This window comes from Oncorhynchus kisutch, linkage group LG23 (genome assembly GCF_002021735.2).
Source record: "Oncorhynchus kisutch isolate 150728-3 linkage group LG23, Okis_V2, whole genome shotgun sequence".
Classification (NCBI taxonomy): domain Eukaryota; kingdom Metazoa; phylum Chordata; class Actinopteri; order Salmoniformes; family Salmonidae; genus Oncorhynchus; species Oncorhynchus kisutch.
Window position 1 is genome coordinate 9153489 of NC_034196.2, and position 19756 is coordinate 9173244.

General features: G+C 43.6%; 1 protein-coding gene across 2 annotated transcripts; it reads left to right on the forward strand.

Moving 5' to 3' along the window:
* Nucleotides 1-7275: 7275 nt before the first annotated feature.
* Nucleotides 7276-19756, forward strand: LOC109877946 (vicilin-like seed storage protein At2g18540). Of its 2 annotated transcripts, XM_031803173.1 has the most exons (5): nt 7276-7370; nt 14656-14731; nt 15320-15568; nt 15916-16499; nt 16772-19756. In XM_031803173.1, exons 4-5 carry the CDS (start codon nt 15957-15959, stop codon nt 17408-17410), a joined length of 1182 nt encoding a protein of 393 aa, XP_031659033.1. In that variant the 5' UTR covers nt 7276-7370; nt 14656-14731; nt 15320-15568; nt 15916-15956; the 3' UTR covers nt 17411-19756. The 2 variants fall into 2 exon arrangements, with proteins under 2 accessions (XP_031659033.1, XP_031659032.1); XM_031803172.1 differs by having other exon boundaries at nt 14656-15568.

The following is a 19756-nucleotide window of genomic DNA, read 5'->3' on the forward strand; positions in this document are numbered from 1 at the left end:
AACTAAGGACGTCATTTTCAGTTTATAAACCTGTGGTAAACCTGTATTGTGGGTGTACTCTCTTGAATAAAGGCTGTTACTTGACTTTAAGACCGGGCTCTGTCCATTCCTATAAAATAAGGGTCTTACAAATTCTTATGAATTGACAGAGTGTTTAATTTTAATTGGGAATTAAAACAGAGGAATTAAATTCCTTCAACAATTGGTCCTTCGAAGCCGGGATCTAGAAATCCGTCCCTGCCATCTGGAGGTCGTACGCAGGAAAAAAAAATCGTGCACGTTATTAAAGACCTGGCCCCTGAATGGAGGTTAAAAACAGGCCGGTATACACTACAGACGGCAGGTACGGTGACAGATCCAAACGAGCAGTGCTTTTCCCAGTCGGCAGCAGGTCAGTAGCCTTTATTCTCGAATTTGGGAGGGATTATTTAGGATATTTATTGATTAAATGTTATAAAGGAGTTTGGATTTGATCAATAATAGGTGCTTGAATATTCTGAACAAATACAATGGGTTTCTACCTTGGGTTTTAACCAAAATCGATAGGAAGGAAACAGGTCTGAAATTAACCTGTGGTAATGTGCACTACCATAAATAAACTAGAGCTTAATAAATCCTGGTTTTGCAAGCCAGAAGGTTATTAAGGAGGGATATAGTACGCATTGGAAAATTAGGACGCTTGTTCCGTACAAATAGGATAGCCATTAATTCAAAAAACATACCTAAATCAAGTTTGAACCTGAGTAGTCTATCTGTTTATGGGAAGTAGTCTGACTATCAAGAAGTAGCGGATAAGATATATATAAAACAGGTGAGGATAAATTAGGCTTGATGAGAAGGCAGGGTAATTCTAGGCGAACAGAATAATTGAACCTGTACGATGCTGAAAGAAATTAATATCCAAAAGGAGAGGTTAACTTAGTCTAGAGTAGTGAGATATGAGATATTTGTAATATTTGTGTTGTGGAGAAATGACCAGGCAGGAGACGGGAGTACAGTTAGTTTTCGTTTAGTCAAAAACCCCTCGTGCTCTACAGTTCGCGGCACCCCAGTGCTTATGTGCATTTCCTATTAGGTGTAGTAACGTAACACTGCCGTAATGCATTACTGCTTAGTAACAGCACAGTAACTAATATAAACAGATGTAGATCCCAGATACTACACTCCTCCCCCATAGTGTTTAACTCCCAGAGAACAAGGTAAATATGTTAGGTAACTACTAATGCAATATCTGAACAATGCATTCTTAAACATTTTTCAACTACTGGGTTGAAGCAGACTTTTCAGAGCCCAGCCCAAATCCAGGGGACTATTCTGCCCTGAAGATGGAGTTTGTGTCCTAATAACTAACCCAGGTAATGTCCTTTTTCTTTCCTTTAATCTAGGACATATTAAAGTGTTTGTTTTACTGTCCGTTACCTCCTTAACCAGCTCAACTCACAGGTCAAGCTTTTGAGGTGCCCTTCGCTGTCGAATAGGATATCTCCGCTCCTCCTGGGCTTCCTGTGGTGGGCCAGGTTCGGGTGGAAGGTCAGGCTCGGTCTCTCCCGTACATCCACAGTCAGGAGAATAGTCCTGGGGGTCGTTATTGTTCTTGTTCTCTCGGCGTGTCTCTGCTGGGGCGTTGGACCGTAGCAGATGATCCACATGAACGTTGACCTGGCGATGACCAATTTGGTCAAAGGTCCTCTGCGTTGCAAGATCACACCTGAGTTCCACAGGCGCTTGGGGTGTCTGAAATCACGTACCATCACCCTCTCTTCCTCTTTGAATTCTCTGACAGTCTTTGAGTGTCTGTCATGAGCTTTCTTCTGCTGTAGCTGGTGCTTTGCCACAGTGCTTGACAGGTCTGGTTTCAACAATGTCAGGCGGGTACGTGGTTGGCGTTTCAGAAACAGTTCAGCTGGTGTACATTCCGTTACTGTGTGTGGGGTGTTACGGTAAGTAAACAGGAACCGGGGAAGCCTTTGGTGGACGGGCACAGACTGAACCTCGAGTCTAGTCCAGGCCTTCTTAAAGGTGCTCCGTTTGATGCCGGATGGTAAGGTGGTGACAGGATGTGCCTTACTCCGTTGTTCTTGAGAAACATTTAAAAATCGTTTGACGTGAACGGAGGGCCATTGTCCGATACGAGCTCCTTGACTAGTCCAAAGGATGCAAACAGGTGTCTGAGAAGATTGATGGTCTTCTCAGCTGTGGTCAGTTGAGTAGGGAACACTTCCATCCACTTGGAATGGACATCGACGACAACAAGGAAATGTTGCTTGTCAATTTCGGCGTAATCCACATGGATGCGTTCCCAAGGTGTAGCAGCCCAGGACCATGGATGAAGAGGTGCAGCAGCAGGCTTGTTGCGAACAGCTTCACAAGGTGAGCAGTGGCCTACATGCTGTTGAATGTCCTGATCCAGTCCAGGCCACCACAGATAACTGCGGGCGAGTGCTTTCATTCGAGTGATCCCTGGATGTCCCTCATGCAGGTCAGATAGCAGTCTCCTCTGGAATTTGTGAGGTACCACCACCCTTGATCCCCACAGAACACACCCTTGATCAGTGGACAACTGGTCTTTCTTGTCGATGAATGGACGAAGGTTATCGTCATTTATGAAGGTTGGCCAACCGCCTAATGTTAAGTCCAAGACTTTGGAAAGCACTGGGTCTTTCCTTGTTTCCTCTGCTATGTCAGAAGCAGATATGGGCAGTTCATCAATGAGAGAGATCTGGAAGACTGCTCTATCATCTTCACTGTCGGAGTCACTATTGCACGGTAGTCTCGATAGTGCATCGGCATTTGCATGATCACTGGATCGTCTGTACTCAATCTCGTAGTCCTAGGCTAACAATATCAGAGCCCAACGTTGCATTCGAAGTGCAGCAAGGGTTGGTATAGCTGATTTTGGTCCAAGGATGGCCAACAGAGGCTTGTGATCTGTCAGCAGTTGGAACTTCCTTCCGTAGAGGTATTTGTGAAACTTCTTCACTCCGAATATTATGCTCAGGGCTTCCTTCTCAATTTGAGCATAATTTTTCTCACTTGGTGACAGAGTCCGTGATGCAAATGCAATAGGGTGTTCTTCACCTGACGGTAGAACATGTGAGATGACGGCTCCTACTCCGTATGGAGATGCATCACATGCGAGTCTCAGCTTCATCTCTGTGTTATAGTGGACAAGCCACTTGCTCTTTAGCAGACGCTGTTTGCAAGTCTTGAATGCTTCTTCGCATTGTGGGGACCAATTCCACTTTGTATCGGCCTGCAGCAGTTGGTGAAGCGGATGCAACAATGTGGACAAGTTTGCCACAAACTTTCCGTAATAGTTCAGGAGCCCCAAAAATGACCTCAGCTCTGAGATATTTGTGGGTGCTGGAGCGTTTACGATTGCTTCCACCTTGCTGTTGGTTGGGTGCAGGCCTTGTGCATCAATCTTGTATCCGAGATACTCCACTGAGTCCTGGAGGAACTCACACTTGCTGCGTTTCATTCTCACTCCGTATTTCTCCAGTCTTGACATCACTTTGTCCAGCACTACAAATTGCTCTCCAATGGTTGGTGCTGACACGAGGATGTCGTCCATGAAGCACACAACATTGTCTATACCGTCCAAGATCTGATCCATTGTGTGTTGGAATATCGCTGGAGCTGTCGAGATTCCATAGGCCAAGCGATTTAATCTGAATAGCCCCTTTTGTGTATTGATGGTCAGATACTGTTCTGACTCCGGATCCAGCTTCAGTTGCTGATAAGCGAATGCCAGGTCCAGCTTACTGAAAACCTTCCCACCAGCTAGAGTGGCAAACAGATCTTCAGCGTTTGGTAGTGGATATTCCTCTGGTAGTATGCTGCTATTTACTGTGACCTTGTAGTCACCGCACATTCTGACGGTCTTGTCTTTCTTTGGGATTACAACAATCGGAGCGGCCCAGTCGCTCCTCGCTACTTTCGTGATTATGTTATTCTTCTGTAGGCGGTCCAGTTCCTTTTCTACTGCTTCCTTAAGAGCATAGGGAACTGGACGTGGTTTGTGAAAGATAGGCTTGGTTCCTTCTTGCACTCTGACTTTTGCTGTGAAGTCTTGTATTTCACCGTAGCCATCTTTGAAAAGTTCTTTGTGCTTCTCCAGCATGTTAGTGAGTGTAGCCTGACTCACTGGTTTGTCATTTCTCAGACTGAAGATTTCTCCCCAGTTCAACTTGATCTTTTGTAGCCAGTTTCTGCCTAGCAAGGCTGATTTTTCTCCTTTAACAATGACAAGCGGTAGCGTCCACTCCTTCCCCTCATACCGGACTGGTACCTGGATCTGCCCTAACACAGGAATAGTGTCACCAGTGTATGAAGAAAGGCGGATGGACGCGGGCTGAAGTGGGCACTCTTTCAGTTTTTCTTTGTATAGTCTCTCTGGAACCAGGGATACAGACGCTCCGGGGTCCAGCTGCATTTTTACTGGTTTTCCCGCTAACTCCATGTTGAGATAGATTCCATCTTTTAGTTGTTGAGCTGTGTACACTGTGAACAGTTCCAATACTGTTTCTGTTGTACCTTCCTCGTCTTGTGCGCTTGTGCGCTCTTGCTGTGCGTTTCGAGGCTTTACACACTCTCTGTAAATGTCCAACCTTTCCACAATTGTGGCACTTTTCATTTTGGAATCGACATTCACTGTGCTGATGATTATCTCCCCCACATCTGTAGCAACTTGGCTTAGACCTTTGAGATGTGGGCTGCTTTGTTCTTGTGTAACCTTGAGGACGGGACTGAAAAAAATGTGACCTTTGTGAGCTTTTTTCACCACGTGCATCACTGACCTTGTGAACACCTTTCTGACGTTCTGCATGTCCCGATAGCTCAATAGTATCCCTGTGGGCAAGCTCGAGTCCAAGTGCTATATCACAGGCTTTCTTAAAGGTCAGGTCCTTCTCTGACAGGAGCCTTCTGTGATATGCTTCACCTGTGAGACCACATACAAACTTGTCTCGGAGAGCATCATCAAGAAATCGTGCAAACTCACATGTACTTGCCAGCCTTTTCAAAGCAAGGATGTAGTTCAGCCACGGTTTCCCCTTGACTCTGGTGACGTTGGTAAAATCTGAAACGTTCTGCAATGAGAATTGGCTCAGGCTTGAAATACCTTGCAAGAGTTTCAGTCAGTTCAGTCAACTCCACTGCTTTCATTGGTTCAATGAGACCTTTCAGCAATCCATACTCAGTTGGACCCAAAACACTGAGAAATACGTCTGCTTTCTTTCCATCTTTGATTTCATTTGCAGCCAGCCAACGCTCAAAACGCTCCAGATAGGAATCAAAATCCTCTTTTGTAGCCTCAAACTCTGGTACTCGACCAATGGTTGCCATTTTCACAGTTAATTGCTCAGTTTCCTTATATTCCTTAATTTTCTGAATTTTCATCTAATTCTTCACTTCAGAAGTTTCTGCAATTACTTAATTCACTGCCCTCATTTGTATTAATGTACACACCGTGTTACGTTCCTTCTTCCTTTTTTCTTGACAATATTTCTCCACTGAGATCGCCTAATTTCAATGGGTTCAATGAGACAGTTTTTTTTATTTAACCACCAGAGGGCAGTGTCGCTATTCTGGACTCCAATAGTCTTGCTACTTGGCAGCTCCTGAATACTGTACTAGCAGTGCTAGCAGTGGTTAGCCTTCTATACTGGCGAAAGAAAATAAAAAATAACTGACGAATTACATAATTATTTTGAGTTTCATTACTAACGCAACATTATTGCCTTTAAGCAATGTCCGTTTATGTAGTTTAATCACCTCGTCGCCACTGTAATATTTGTGTTGTGGAGAAATGACCAGGCAGGAGACGGGAGTACAGTTAGTTTTCGTTTAGTCAAAAACCCCTCGTGCTCTACAGTTCGCGGCACCCAAGTGCGCATGTGCATTTCCTATTAGGTGTAGTAACGTAACACTGCCGTAATGCATTACTGCTTAGTAACAGCACAGTAACTAATATAAACAGATGTAGATCCCAGATACTACAATATTAAGACCGGGCTCTGTCCATTCCTATAAAATAAGGGTCTTACAAATTCTTATGAATTGACAGAGTGTTTAATTTTAATTGGGAATTAAAACAGAGGAATTAAATCCCTTCAACATAGGTAAGTTAGTCTAGCCGGTTATCTAAACCTTGTAGTTATCACGGCCGAGTTACTGACCGGGCACACAAGGCATGGGTCCTGACCTCTACGGGGCCCACATTGATCTTGTTAGTCACTCAGATATCATATGAACATGGCATAAGTCATGGCAAAATGAGAAGAATCGTATGAAATTAGTTTTAAAACTGCGACATGTTCTCTCTGCCCCATGAAAAAATATGTAGAATTGCAAAAGATGTCCTTTAAAACTGCAACATTTTCTCTACACCCCATGGCAAAATGTGTGGAATTGGCGGACGTAAACTTTATTACTGCACAATTTACTCTCTGCCGCCAAGAGGGGGGCCACTAAAACGTTTTGCCTACGAGATGTGGGCAACCAAATCTTGCTTAGGGCCCCCAAAAAGCTAGATATGGCCTGTTTGCATCCATAGTTTTGTCTTTGAGTTTGAGTGATTACATTTATCAAGCCCTATCCCTTAACTTTTTAATTGAACAGTGGCAGGGAGAGAGCTTTCTTATTGTTTCAACTGCTGACAACTCATTTATTTGAACAGAGTGGGTTATTTTAAACAGCTTTTTATTTGAGGCCTCATCACATCACATGTTCACGGTCACATGTCACCTGTGTTTTGCACCACAAAGTTACACCACAGTGCTAAAGTGTCTTTCTGGACCGTTTACTTCTGTTTACTTTCAGCACGTCGTGTGTTTAAGAGGCCCTTTCACAGAAGTGAAATGCAGACTTGAATTTAGTATCTTTAGGAATAAAAAAAAGTGAGATATACAGGTTCTCCAATTGTTTAAAAATCATATTGATTACACCAGACTCTCATCACACTTTTTCCTCACTCTTTCTTTCATCACCAACACACGCCATGTTGGAATGTCTCAGTTGAGCAAAATTTATGATTTACAATACCTTTTACAACCTCTAATAAAACGTTATCCTTTAAACTTATATATGGTGAGAGCAAGAGGGCATAAACAGCTGTAAAAAATACAGTAATCTCTGCTCTTCAAATATATGGGAAAAGTAAAACAAGGATGCTGGTCTTTGAAGTGTGAAAGTGAAACCACTGTGGCTATTGGCTGTGTCAGGTCAAGGTCAGCTTCTGAAAAAAGTACATAAAAAGCTGTGCAGTGTCTCGAAGTTCACTGTGTTAGAGGTGTTTTTAGTCCTTCTTATTTTCACCTTCTTTTTTACCTGCTGACTGAACACAGAGAAGAGGGAAAGTAGAGGAAAAGGTTAGTTCAAATCTTGTTCACTGTGTAGGCTATTCTACATAGTACAACTCATTTTCTAGGCTTTCATTTATGTTAAAAACTAACTGGATGAAACAGGATTGTTTTCAATGGGCTATTTGTGTGTAGGGTGATATATGCATATGAGTGGGACACTTTTTGGTAGATGATTATGTACACAATCAAAATCAGTCTACCCCTACTGAAGTGATGTTTATTTCATTAAGGTCTTATCTCAAATCAAATGTTCATAGTCACATGCGCCGAATACAACTGGTGTAGACCTTACAGGGAAATGCTTACTTCCGAGAAACTAACCAACAATGCAGTTTCAAAAAAGGGGCATTTGGGCATTTTTATGATGAACAAGTTGATCATGTATTATGTACAACCACTAAAACAACATCAGACCCATACTTTTGCTAAAGCGTGGCTTTAAGGTGTAGTGGGACACTTAAGTAGATGAAGTGGGACACTATTTTCTCATTAGAAATACATTAGTGTCCCACTTCACCTGGCACTTGTAACTTTGTCGACGCTTGTAGATAACACACTGTTTTTACCATTTTGTGTCAATGACCTTCTACTAGACCATCTCCATACTATTGGGAAATGTATTTGGGAACATTCCAAGGTCTGGGTGAAAATCTATCGAAAGGAGTCTGCACAGCTTTTACTTGACCCTGAAACACCTATTATTTCCCAAATGCCCCTTTCATGAATTCAGCCTAATTTCTTTCCTCAGTTTCTTAAAACTGAACAAAAATATGAACACATGTAAAGTGTTGGTCCCATGTTTCATGAGCTGAAATACAATATTCCGGAAATTTTCCACATGCACAAAAAGCTTATTTCTCTCAAATTTTGTCCACAAGTTTGTTAACATCCCTGTTAGTGAGCATTTCTACTTTGCCAAGATAATCCATCCACCAGATAAGTGTGGCGTATCAAGAACCTGATTAAACAGCATGATCATTACACAGGTGCACCTTTTGCTGGGGACATTAAAAGGTCACTCTAAAATGTGCAGTTTTGTCACACAACACAATGCCACAGATGTCTGCAGGAACATCCACCAGAGCTGTTGCCAGAAACTTCAATGTTAATTTCTCTACCATAAGCCGCCTCCAACATTGCAGTATGTCCAACCGGCCTCACAACCGCAGACCACATGTATGGAGCCGTGTGGGCAAGCGGTTTGCTGATGTCAACATTGTGAACAGAGTGCCCAATGGTTGCAGTTAAACTATGGACAACAAGCACACTCAATGGTAATTTGAATGCAGCGAGATACCGTGACAAGATCCTGAGGCCCATTGTCGTGCCATTCATCAGTTGACATCAGCTCATGTTTCAGTATGTGTTAAAGGAATTAAATTGCTCTATGTTTTTATACCCAATTAAAATTAAACACTCTGTCAATTCATAAGGATTTGTAATTCCCTTATTCTATAATAATAGACAGAGCCCAGTCGTCAAGTCAGACAGCAGAGTTTATTCACGAGAGTACTCCATACGATACAGTTTTACCACAGGTTATAAACTGAAAATGACGTCCTTAGTTCCAGCCCCAATGTCATCTCCGTTCCAGTACAAAGGCTGGATCTCAAGTCTTCCCACATCCGTCTCCCTACCAATTTAATATAATTTACGAGTCAAGGTTTTCTTGTGTAGATAAGCATTCTAGCCAGTCTGATTAATTTGTACCAAGGAACAGACAGTCACTGTTCTAACTCTTGACCACATTCACACACATTATATTCAGTACTAGTACATATACAGTAACATAATAGTATTCTGATAAGTACATCCTGATTGAAATGTATACATAATTAATCATTATAGATAAAAATTCCCTTAACAGTATAATAATGCATGGCCCCATGTCACAAGAATCTGTACACAATTCCTGGAAGTTGAAAATGTCCCAGTTCTTCCATGGCCTGCTTACTCTGTGTATTCCCAGTCATGTGAAATCCATAGATTAGGACCTAATGAATTTATTTAAATTTCCTGATTTCCTGAACTGTAATGATAAAAATTGTGGCATGTTGCATTTATATTTTTGTTCAGTGTACATGTCAGTGAGTAGGCTTCAGTTACATGCACACAATAATGCGATTATTGTGGATAATCAGATTAATATAGTAGTTCGGTTAAAACGTTTACATGCATTGCAAGAAGAACGATTTACATGGACACATCTGAAATCAGGCAAACTGATGGCGCTCAGATAACAGCCGAAAATGACCAATCAATATAAACGTTCTACCACCGAAAACATGTTATTTTTGGGAAGCATATTTGATTCTGAGTTCGGACATATAAAGTTTGCATGTGAAAACTACTTCAGTTGTGCCGAACTCTTCACTTGCACGAAGGAGGGAGGCATTTCTGCTGGTGCTAGCGCATGCGCAGATTAAACACCACTAGAACGCCGCATAAGGTGCTTACATTGGTGGTGCGCAGGTGAGCAAACTGTACACATCCGCCTGACTAGAAAATGCCCGTAGGCTAAAGGCAGAGATGGCAGAAGGATTCTATGCCTAATTTAGATGTTTCTCTCTATAATTTCCTACATCTTGGTAGACTATTTGTTTGTTAACTTGTCTACAATTAGATACATGCAGCTTCTCTTTAGTCAATATGTGTTAACCTAGAAGACTATATCAACCCTTGCTCACCAGAATAATGTCACAAATCGATAGAATAATTGCTTCAATCTATTCTATCGGTAAAGTTCTCTGTCATTGCTGCTACTTTCGCGGATCAAAGACGTTTAGGGACCGGGATAAAATGCAATACATCTAAAAAAAGTTCATTTGGACCGGTCTTATGGAAATAGAAACGACTCAACATGGTTCTGATAATATTTCAGTTCGATTTGGAGGCTAATTTAATGTGGTTGAAATACTATCAGCTTGTATGATGCTGATAAAGATAGCACCTCTACAAGCAACCTGGTCTCATAGACTAGCCTAACATAGTCAATGTAAAATCCGGGACACTGATATTAGTACGATATGTTATGTTTAGTCTGGTTACACAAGACAGATGGTTTAACTTAAGGTAAAAACAAAAGTTGTTGCAACCCAAAGGTTGCAAGTTCGAATTTCATCCCAGACAACATTTAGCTAATAGCTAATATGCAACTTTTCAACTAGCCTACTTACTACTTTTTAGCTACTTTGCAACTACTTAGCATGTTAGCTAACCCTTCCCCTAATCCTAACCCTTCACGTAACCTTAACCTTCACCCTAACCCTGATTAAGATAAACAGGGTAAGGTGTTTAGGCCTACATGACTATTGCATAATCTGCCTTCTGCAATAACCAGTTTAGCCTAATATCAAATTATTACGGTGCAAATACTGTAATATGTATTTTATTATTTTATTATTTGATTTCCCTTTAATTCCTTCCACTCATCCTATGCGGTTTATGTGCTAGGCCTATTTAGCAGTTAGACTAGATTGAGATATTATGAACAACTACAACAACATATTCCAATGTATTTTAGAATTTCTAATGAAGGAAATTACACTTTAAATGATTAAAGGTTTATTTTGTGCATAGTTAAAAAAAGGTACCTGTTCCACTATTCAAACTCCATTCACGGGAAGTGGGACAATAATATAAATCTCATTTTCATAAAATAAAAAGCTGTTTACATGACTGGTTATTATGTTTCAAATCACTATTAATTTTAACACCAAAAGATAGATTGTTCAATGATAATAATTGACAGAATGACAAACATCATTCTAGCGCAAGGTATCATAGTATGGCAGTTTTTTTTGTTTTCAACAGGTCACTTGATCTAGGAAACCTGACCACGCACGCTAAAGTGAGGTAACGCTGACACCAAAAATGTTTTATGCACAGGACACAAGCAGAACCAACCCAATAATATTTGTTGTGATTCGCTTGGAAAGTTACTATATGTTACGGCTTTCTTCCGTCGAAGGAGAGTCGGACCAAAATGCAGCGTGGCTATTGCAATCCATGTTTATTAAATAATAAAGAAACACCAACTTTACAAAAACAACCCTGGCCTGACCAAATAATTAAAGAAAACACAAAATACTAAGACCAAGGCGTGACAGAACCCCCCCCCCCCCCCCTAAGGTGCGGACTCCCGGACGCACCTCAAAACCATAGGGTGGGCGTCTGTCCATGGTGGCGGCTCCGGCTCGGGACGTGGACCCCACTCCATAAAATGTCATAGTTCCTCCCCCTCGCGTCCTGGGATAATCCACCCTCGCCGCCGACCATGGCCTAATAGTCCTCACCCAGAACCCCACTGGACTGAGGGGCAGCTCGTGACTGAGGGGCAGCTCGGGACTGAGGGGCAGCTCGGGACTGAGGGGCAGCTCGGGACTGAGGCAGCCCGGGACTGAGGGGTAGCTCGGGACTGAGGGGCAGCTCAGCACTGAGGGGCAGCTCAGCACTGAGGGGAAGCCCAGCACTGAGGGGAAGCCCAGCACTGAGGGTAAGCCCAGCACTGAGGGTAAGCCCAGCACTGAGGGTAAGCCCAGCACTGAGGGGAAGCTCAGCACTGAGGGTAAGCCCAGCACTGAGGGGAAGCTCAGCACTGAGAGGAAGCTCAGGCAGGTAGTTGGCTCTGGCAGATCCTGGCAGATCCTGGCTGTCTGGTTGACTGGCAGATCTGGAAGAGTCTGGTTGACTGGCAGATCTGGAAGAGTCTGGTTGACTGGCAGATCTGGAAGAGTCTGGTTGACTGGCAGATCTGGAAGATCATGGCTGACTGGTGGATTCTGGCTGACTGGCGGATCTAGCTGCTCTGGCTGCTCCATGCAGACTGGCAGCTCTGGCTGCTCCATGCAGACTGGCATCTCTGGCTGCTCCTTGCAGACTGGCAGCTCTGGCTGCTCCATGCAGACTGGCAGCTCTGGCTGCTCCATGCAGACTGGCAGCTCTGGCTGCTCCATGCAGACTGGCAGCTCTGGCTGCTCCTTGCAGACTGGCAGCTCCATGCAGACTGGCAGCTCTGACTGCTCTATGCAGACTGGCAGCTCTATGCAGACTGGCAGCTCTGGCTGCTCCATGCAGACTGGCAGCTCTGGCTGCTCCATGCAAACTGGCAGCTCTGGCTGCTCCATGCAGACTGACAGCTCAGGCTGCTCCATGCAGGCTGGCAGCTCAGGCTGCTCCATGCAGGCTGGCAGCTCTGGCTGCGCTAAACAGGCAGGAGACTCCAGCAGCGCTGTAGAGGATGAAGGCTCTGACAGCGCTGAACAGGCGGGAGGCTCCGGCAGCGCAGGAGAGGAGAAAGGCTCTGGCTGCGCTGAACAGGCGGGAGACTCCGGCAGCGCTGGAGAGGAGGAAGGCTCTGGCTGCGCTGAACAGGCGGGAGACTCCGGTAGCGCTGGAGAGGAGACAGGCTCTGGCTGCGCTGAACATGCGAGGCGCACTGAAGGTCTGGTGCGTGGTGCTGGCACTGGGTAGAGGACATGCACAGGAAGCCTGGTGCGGGGAGCTGCCACCGGAGGACTGGTGTGTGGAGGTGGCACTGGATAGACCGGACCGTGCAGGCGCACTGGAGCTCTTGAGCACCGAGCCTGCCCAACCTTACCTGGCTCGATGCCCACTCTAGCCCGGCCAATACGAAGAGCTGGTATGTACCGCACTGGGCTATGCACCCGCACTGGAGACACCGTGCGCTCCACAGCATAACACGGTGCCTGCCCGGTCTCTTTAGCCCCCCGGTAAGCACAGGAAGTTAGCGCAGGTCTCCTACCTGGCGTAGCCATACTCCCTGTGAGCCCCCCCCCCCCAATACAGTTTTGGGGTTGACTCTCGGGCTTCCATCCGCGTCGCCGTGCTGCCGCTTCATAACAGCGCTTCTCCGCTTTCGCCGCCTCCAGTTCTTCTTTGGGGCGTCGATATTCACCAGGCTGTGCCCAGGGTCCTTTTCCGTCCAATATTTCCTCCCAAGTCCAGAAGTCCTTTGATCGCTGCTCCTCACGATAAGCAGGGGGAGTTGGCTCAGGTCTGAACCCTGACTCTGCCACACTCTCCCTGAGCCCCCCCCCAAGAAATTTTTGGGTCTGACTTTCAGGTTTCCTTGCCAACCGTGTTCCCTCGTATCGTCGGCTCCTATCTCCGGCTGCCTCTGCTCTCCTAAGTGCTTCCACCTGTTCCCATGGGAGGCGATCTCTTCCAGCCAGTATCTCCTCCCAAGTGTAACAACCTTTGCCATCCAACACGTCTTCCCATGTCCATTCCTCTTTTCGCTGCTGTTGCTGTCGCTGCCTGTTACCACGCCACTTGGTCCGTGTGTGGTGGGTGATTCTGTTACGGCTTTCTTCCGTCGAAGGAGAGTCGGACCAAAATGCAGCGTGGCTATTGCAATCCATGTTTATTAAATAATAAAGAAACACGAACTTTACAAAAACAATAAACGTAATGTGAAAACCGAAACAGCCCTATCTGGTGCAAACACAAAGACAGGAACAATCACCCACGAAAACACTCACAGAATATGGCTGCCTAAATATGGTTCCCAATCAGAGACAATGATAATCACCTGACTCTGATTGAGAACTGCCTCAGGCAGCCATAGACTACGTAGACACCCCACAAAACCGCTAAGACAAAAACACACCACAATAACCCATGTCACACCCTGGCCTGACCAAATAATTAAAGAAAACACAAAATACTAAGACCAAGGCGTGACACTATAGTACATCACCCTCAAACACAAATGTCCCACTACACCGGATGTCCCACTAATGCCGACTTCACCACAAGTTATCAAATAGGCCAATACATACATACTTGTCATTTTTGTTCAAATGTTAACAACTATTAGCAATATTAAATATCATGCTATTAGATATACTGTATATCATCATTACACATCATAGTTATCTAAAAACAGAATTTTCAAGAAAACATTTATTGCTACTTTATGTTTGACATGTTTATGTCCCAAAAATGATGCTTGCGGAGACTGCGGGGAGCTACACAAATTTAGATAGTTCATGTTTCCTATTAGATCATTTTTGTCCTCTGCAAATTCAAAATAATCCGGTCGATAACCACGGTAAATTATGAATAAATAAATACAACTTTTATTAATAAGAATGAATAAACAATGAATAAGTAGGAATAGTAATAGGTCTGCATTGTGTATTTGAAAGTGTTACCTCATATTCTCTGCTAATATGATAACTTGAGAAAAGGTCCAGTAGATAAATTAACACATTACATTTTAAAATATTCGGTGTAAGACTGGTGTAAGGTAGTTTTTTCCCAACAGATTCTGATTAATGGGGGCCTCGGTGTCTATAAGGAACCAAACCCCTTACACTTGGCACTACAAACTTGTCGGAGACGTAAGTATCTGAGTCAATGTAAAATCATGATAGTTATAAACAAAGTGTAATGTTGTGACACTTCTGCTGCTAACGGGGAAACTTTCTTACAGAGAACAAAATCAACAGAATTTAAATATGGCAAGGTAATTGATAACGGCAGTAATGTAAAGGTGCTCTGTGAAATACCTGATCATGATATTTATAAACCTAGATTATTGTCTCTTCCCAATGCTGGCATGCCACAAAGGAAGGTAAACATTATGAAGAGCTGAACTAATAATGGCAGTGTTGTTAGAGTTGAACTCTGTTGATGTTGTTAAAATGAATAAAGTCCGCCCATTGTGTATGATAATGCCATTTTGATGAGTATAGACTACCTTTAAGTATTGTGGACTACCTGAAAGTGGCTGTTGGCAGTAAAGGCCAGAGCTCTTATCAATATTGTCCCTGTGTCAAAATGAAAACCAGTGTAATATCAGACCTGGACATTTTATTTTGAGATCAAATCTCAAAAATGGTTGAGCATTAAGTTGGATCGCTGAAGATGAATCTTTACACATTTATGAATTTAAAATGTATATCTGGTAATGATTTTCTCTTTTCCAGGGAGGTGGCAGTGGCAGTGGAACGTTGCATGGCAGGGGAGTAGTGTAAAAGAAAACCTCAACTCTAGGGGGATCCATTGCTACCTAAAGTTAAGATATGACAATCACAGTTGGAACTCCTTCTCACATGAGTTCAACAGTCACAAGCAGAACAGGAGTCAAACATTCACTATTATAGAAACCAGTGGCCGTTCACTCATTCAGCTGTTGTGCGACACAGAGTTTAATAGTCCAACATTTCCAAACTATGGTAAGTAAATTCTTACAAATCTGCTGAGCTACATTATCATGTTCAAAATGTTCCTTTTGGAAATAAACCATATACCCTCAATACATCGTATATCAGCAACTAGTATTTGCAACTGAGCCAATTAATGTAAAGACTATTCCTTACAGTATACAAATAATATAGTATTGGTTCAGCAAATAGCAGTATTGGCTCAGGGCTGCTATATTTCTTATTGATCCATATTTTGTTTGAACAACATTGGCTGTTGGCTACTACGTCTCAAATTCCACCTTATTTGTACACATGGTCTCTGGCCAAACGCTGTGCATTACATAGGGAATATGGTGTCATTTGTATTCATCCATCAGGGAAGCAAGAGGAAGACCGTATCCGTCAGCAGCAGGAGGAGATGGAGCGGCGAAGACAGGAGGAGCAACAAAGACGACAGCAGGAGGAGATGGAGCGGCGAAGACAGGAGGAGCAACGAAGACAACAGCAGGAGGAGATGGAGCCGCGAAGACAGGAGGAGCAACGAAGACGACAGCAGGAGGAGATGGAGCCGCGAAGACAGGAGGAGCAACGAAGACAACAGCAGGAGGAGATGGAGCCGCGAAGACAGGAGGAGCAACGAAGACAACAGCAGGGGGAGATGGAGCGGCGAAGACAGGAGGAGCAACGAAGACAACAGCAGGGGGAGATGGAGCGGCGAAGACAGGAGGAGCAACGAAGACGACAGCAGGAGGAGAGGAGGCGCCAGGAGCAACTGGAGAGGGAGAGGACGATCCAGCAAGAAATCGAAAGGGAGAGCGAACTTTTGGGTAAGAAGGTGTCAAAGGGACGAGAAAAGCTGAGACAGAAGTTGAGACTAAAAGAACAACAGCGCCATCACCAGCGTATACAGGTACTACACCAGATGATAGAAGATGACTCTGCAGCAATCAGAAGGGATGAGGTAAGAGATATTAAATAAAGGGTTGTAGAATGGGTTTTATTTCGCATGAATGATTTTGTGTTTCACATAAATGTTGTGTTAACTTAATGATAAACATGTTATATATTTCTGAAAATACAGTTTTTTCATATTTACATACAGTTGCCAATTTACATGGAAACACCACTAATAGAAAAAGTGTTTATAGTATGACACATACATCTTTTAGTGCATCTGTACTAAAATATTCCTTTTCTTTGCACTTTTTTTGTGTTGGGACCATTTCATTCTAGCCAGGGGACTTGAAAAATAAGTTTGAAGATCTTCTGAAGAAATACGAGATCACTGAAGACAAAGGCATGCAAGAGGACAAGCTTGAAAACCGAATGAAAAATCTTCAGAATGAACTAACCTTTAAATACTTTGGAGAGCCTCAACTGTCGATCTGGTGTCAGTTGACCATAAATCGTGCTATCAGCCAAGGAGAGCAATCGCTCACTGAGCAGTTTAGCATCCTCACGGCTGTGACAGAGCTAACGTTGACCAACGACTCGGACACAGACAGTAAAGAGGACCAACTACCTGAATGGGACCAGAAGTATGACTTTCTCATCCGTCTTCTTGAACAGCTGTACAGCACAAATCCCACAGTGGCTCAACAACTTGTTCTGAGCACTCTTGACATGTTCACAGAGGTGTCAGAGAAAAACAAGGGGCTCCTTAGTCAAATTCTCTTCAACATGATCTGGACACCTTCAGAAATTCTGCTCTTTTTGCGAGGTGTTTCAGGCATAAACCAAGAGTTAGCAACCTCAATCCTTCATACTGTGAGGACAAACAAGCTGGATCTTCTCTCTACTCTCTCTGCCCTGAAAGGTAAAGACCCTGTCAACTCTCTACAATGGTATGCTGAGGCAGAAGGGGACAAGTGAATGAAATGCAAAATGAAAAGTACCCAGAGAAAATATTGTCCATAATGAAGGAAATTCTAGGATATATGACAGAGGAACTTCCAAAACATGCAAAGGAGGACTTGGATCAGGTAAAGATAGAGGAAGCAAAGCAGATGATCAAGTCACTGGATTTGACTAACCCTGACCTTGCTGTTCTCAAGGAGGTCCTAATAAGGATGTCTATTGCTGTGCAAGACTGCTCAACCATTTACACTCAAAACGGTAAGAACATAGAAGGCTACTTCCCTAGCATCACTCCGCTGGAATCACTGCTCACTGCTGAGAAAATAGAAGGCTACTTTCCCCGACTCACTCAGTTGGCATCACTGCTCTTGCTCCTTCTACAAAAGTTAACAGGGAAAAAAGGTATCCTTCTGGAAATCGGCACAAGGTGAAGGAAAATCTTGCATCTTGGCTCTATGTTTGCCACTATCCAGGCCATCCGTGGCACTAAGGTTGACGTTGTGACCAGTTCTGCAGTCCTTGCTCGCCGAGACCAAGAGGAGTGGAAGAAACTGTATGACATGTTTGGTGTCACATCCTCTGTTGTGCCACCACCACAGATACAGGGAAGCTCCCCTGAAAGCAGGGATAGTATGCTACAGGAGGCTTACAGGAAACAATTCGTTTACGGAACCGTTGGCAGCTTTGCAGCAGACACTTTGAGGCAGGAATTCGAGAAGGACACAACACGTGGGGAGAGGAGGTTCGACATGGTGATTGTGGATGAAGTGGACTACATGACCTTGGACAATGGAGTTCAGGTGACGTTTCTATACCACGAGGCAAGTGGCCTGAGGCACCTCGGACAAGTCCTTGCTAGCATATCGGCCATGGTATCTATGTGTCAGCCAATTGAGATGGAAGATACTGGAGAGATCGAGTGGGCAACTGGAATCCAGCATTTTCACAAGGCTGCAAAGTTAGCTCTTTTTACAGTGCCGTGGCAATGTACAACCAAGCTTTCATCACCATCAACATGGGAAAAGATGGCTACAAAACAGAGGCATGGAAATTACTGGAAAGGGCAAAGACATCTGTGGATGTTTACTTGTCAGAAACCACAAATACCATGGTTTCTTTTCAGATTGCCACAAAAGGGAACTTTGAACCACATCATGAAGGATAATGCAACTTTCTAAAGCAAATAGATTCCAGGATGAGCATTGACAAAGCTTGGATACTTAACATTGACCTTGCAGTAAATAAACTTAAAGAGCTTGAGGGTGAAGGCACAGCCATAACAGAGGTATCCTCAGTGTACAGCCTCTCAGAAAATCAAGACTACATCACAGGAAATGAACTCACGGCCTTGTATGACAATGGCCTGAGCATTGTGTTTGAGGTGAAAAAGAGGCCAGAGTTCAGCTTTGACGCTTTGATCTGTTTCTTCATCGGTATGTGTCAGGTCATCCTTGGAGTTCTGGTTTGTGCCCTGTCGTTTGGCGCTGCAACCCAGATTGGCATATTTCTCATCTCTGAAGGAGTCTCTGACATGATTGAAGGGATATCTGGCATGATATCGGGCACATTCGATTGGGCACAATGGGCCATCTCCAAAAGCATCAGCATTGGGATGTCTCTGCTCTCCGCAGGATTCAGCGCCATTAAAAAAGTTGCCATCACAGCATATAAAGTCCTCAATGGTACTATGAAACTCTCATCTGTTGCAAAGGATATCATTTGCACAGGAAAATATGTTTTCAAGTCCTCACAGGGAGCAGCAAAGTCTATCTCCAAAGAAACAATTAAGACTGCAACGAAGAAACTGGCATCCCCTACAAACATGAAGATGGCTCTAAAACACGCAACCAAGTACACATTTCAGGAGGTAGGGAAGCAGGGTGTAATCACAGGAATAAACTATGTCATCGATGCTGGAATTGGGGCCATCTTTAAAACAATTTTAGAAAAAGCTTTCAAAAACATGGTCAATTCAACAGTCAAAAAGAATGCCGAACTAGATCTTAGTCTCACTGAATACATTAGCTCTGCAGTACCTAAAGGAGCTTTGCAGAACCGCAGCAACTATAAGATTGACTCAAAGCTTGAACAACAAACAAAATATTTAGTTCAAGTTATGACAAAATAACTTATTCCTGGCCTCATGACTGATGCCACCACATCCCAAGTCAGTGATGTTATCAGCAGACTCTCTGAGGTGTGCAATAATGCAACTGACCTTGTGGCAAAAAGTAGAACACATTTTATTGCAAAAGGAGTCCAAATAAGTGTAGAAATAGCTAAACACACCACAACCTTGGACCAAATGATTCGGTCTATTCCTACAGAACATGTTATCAATGACATATTTGTCCTTGAATT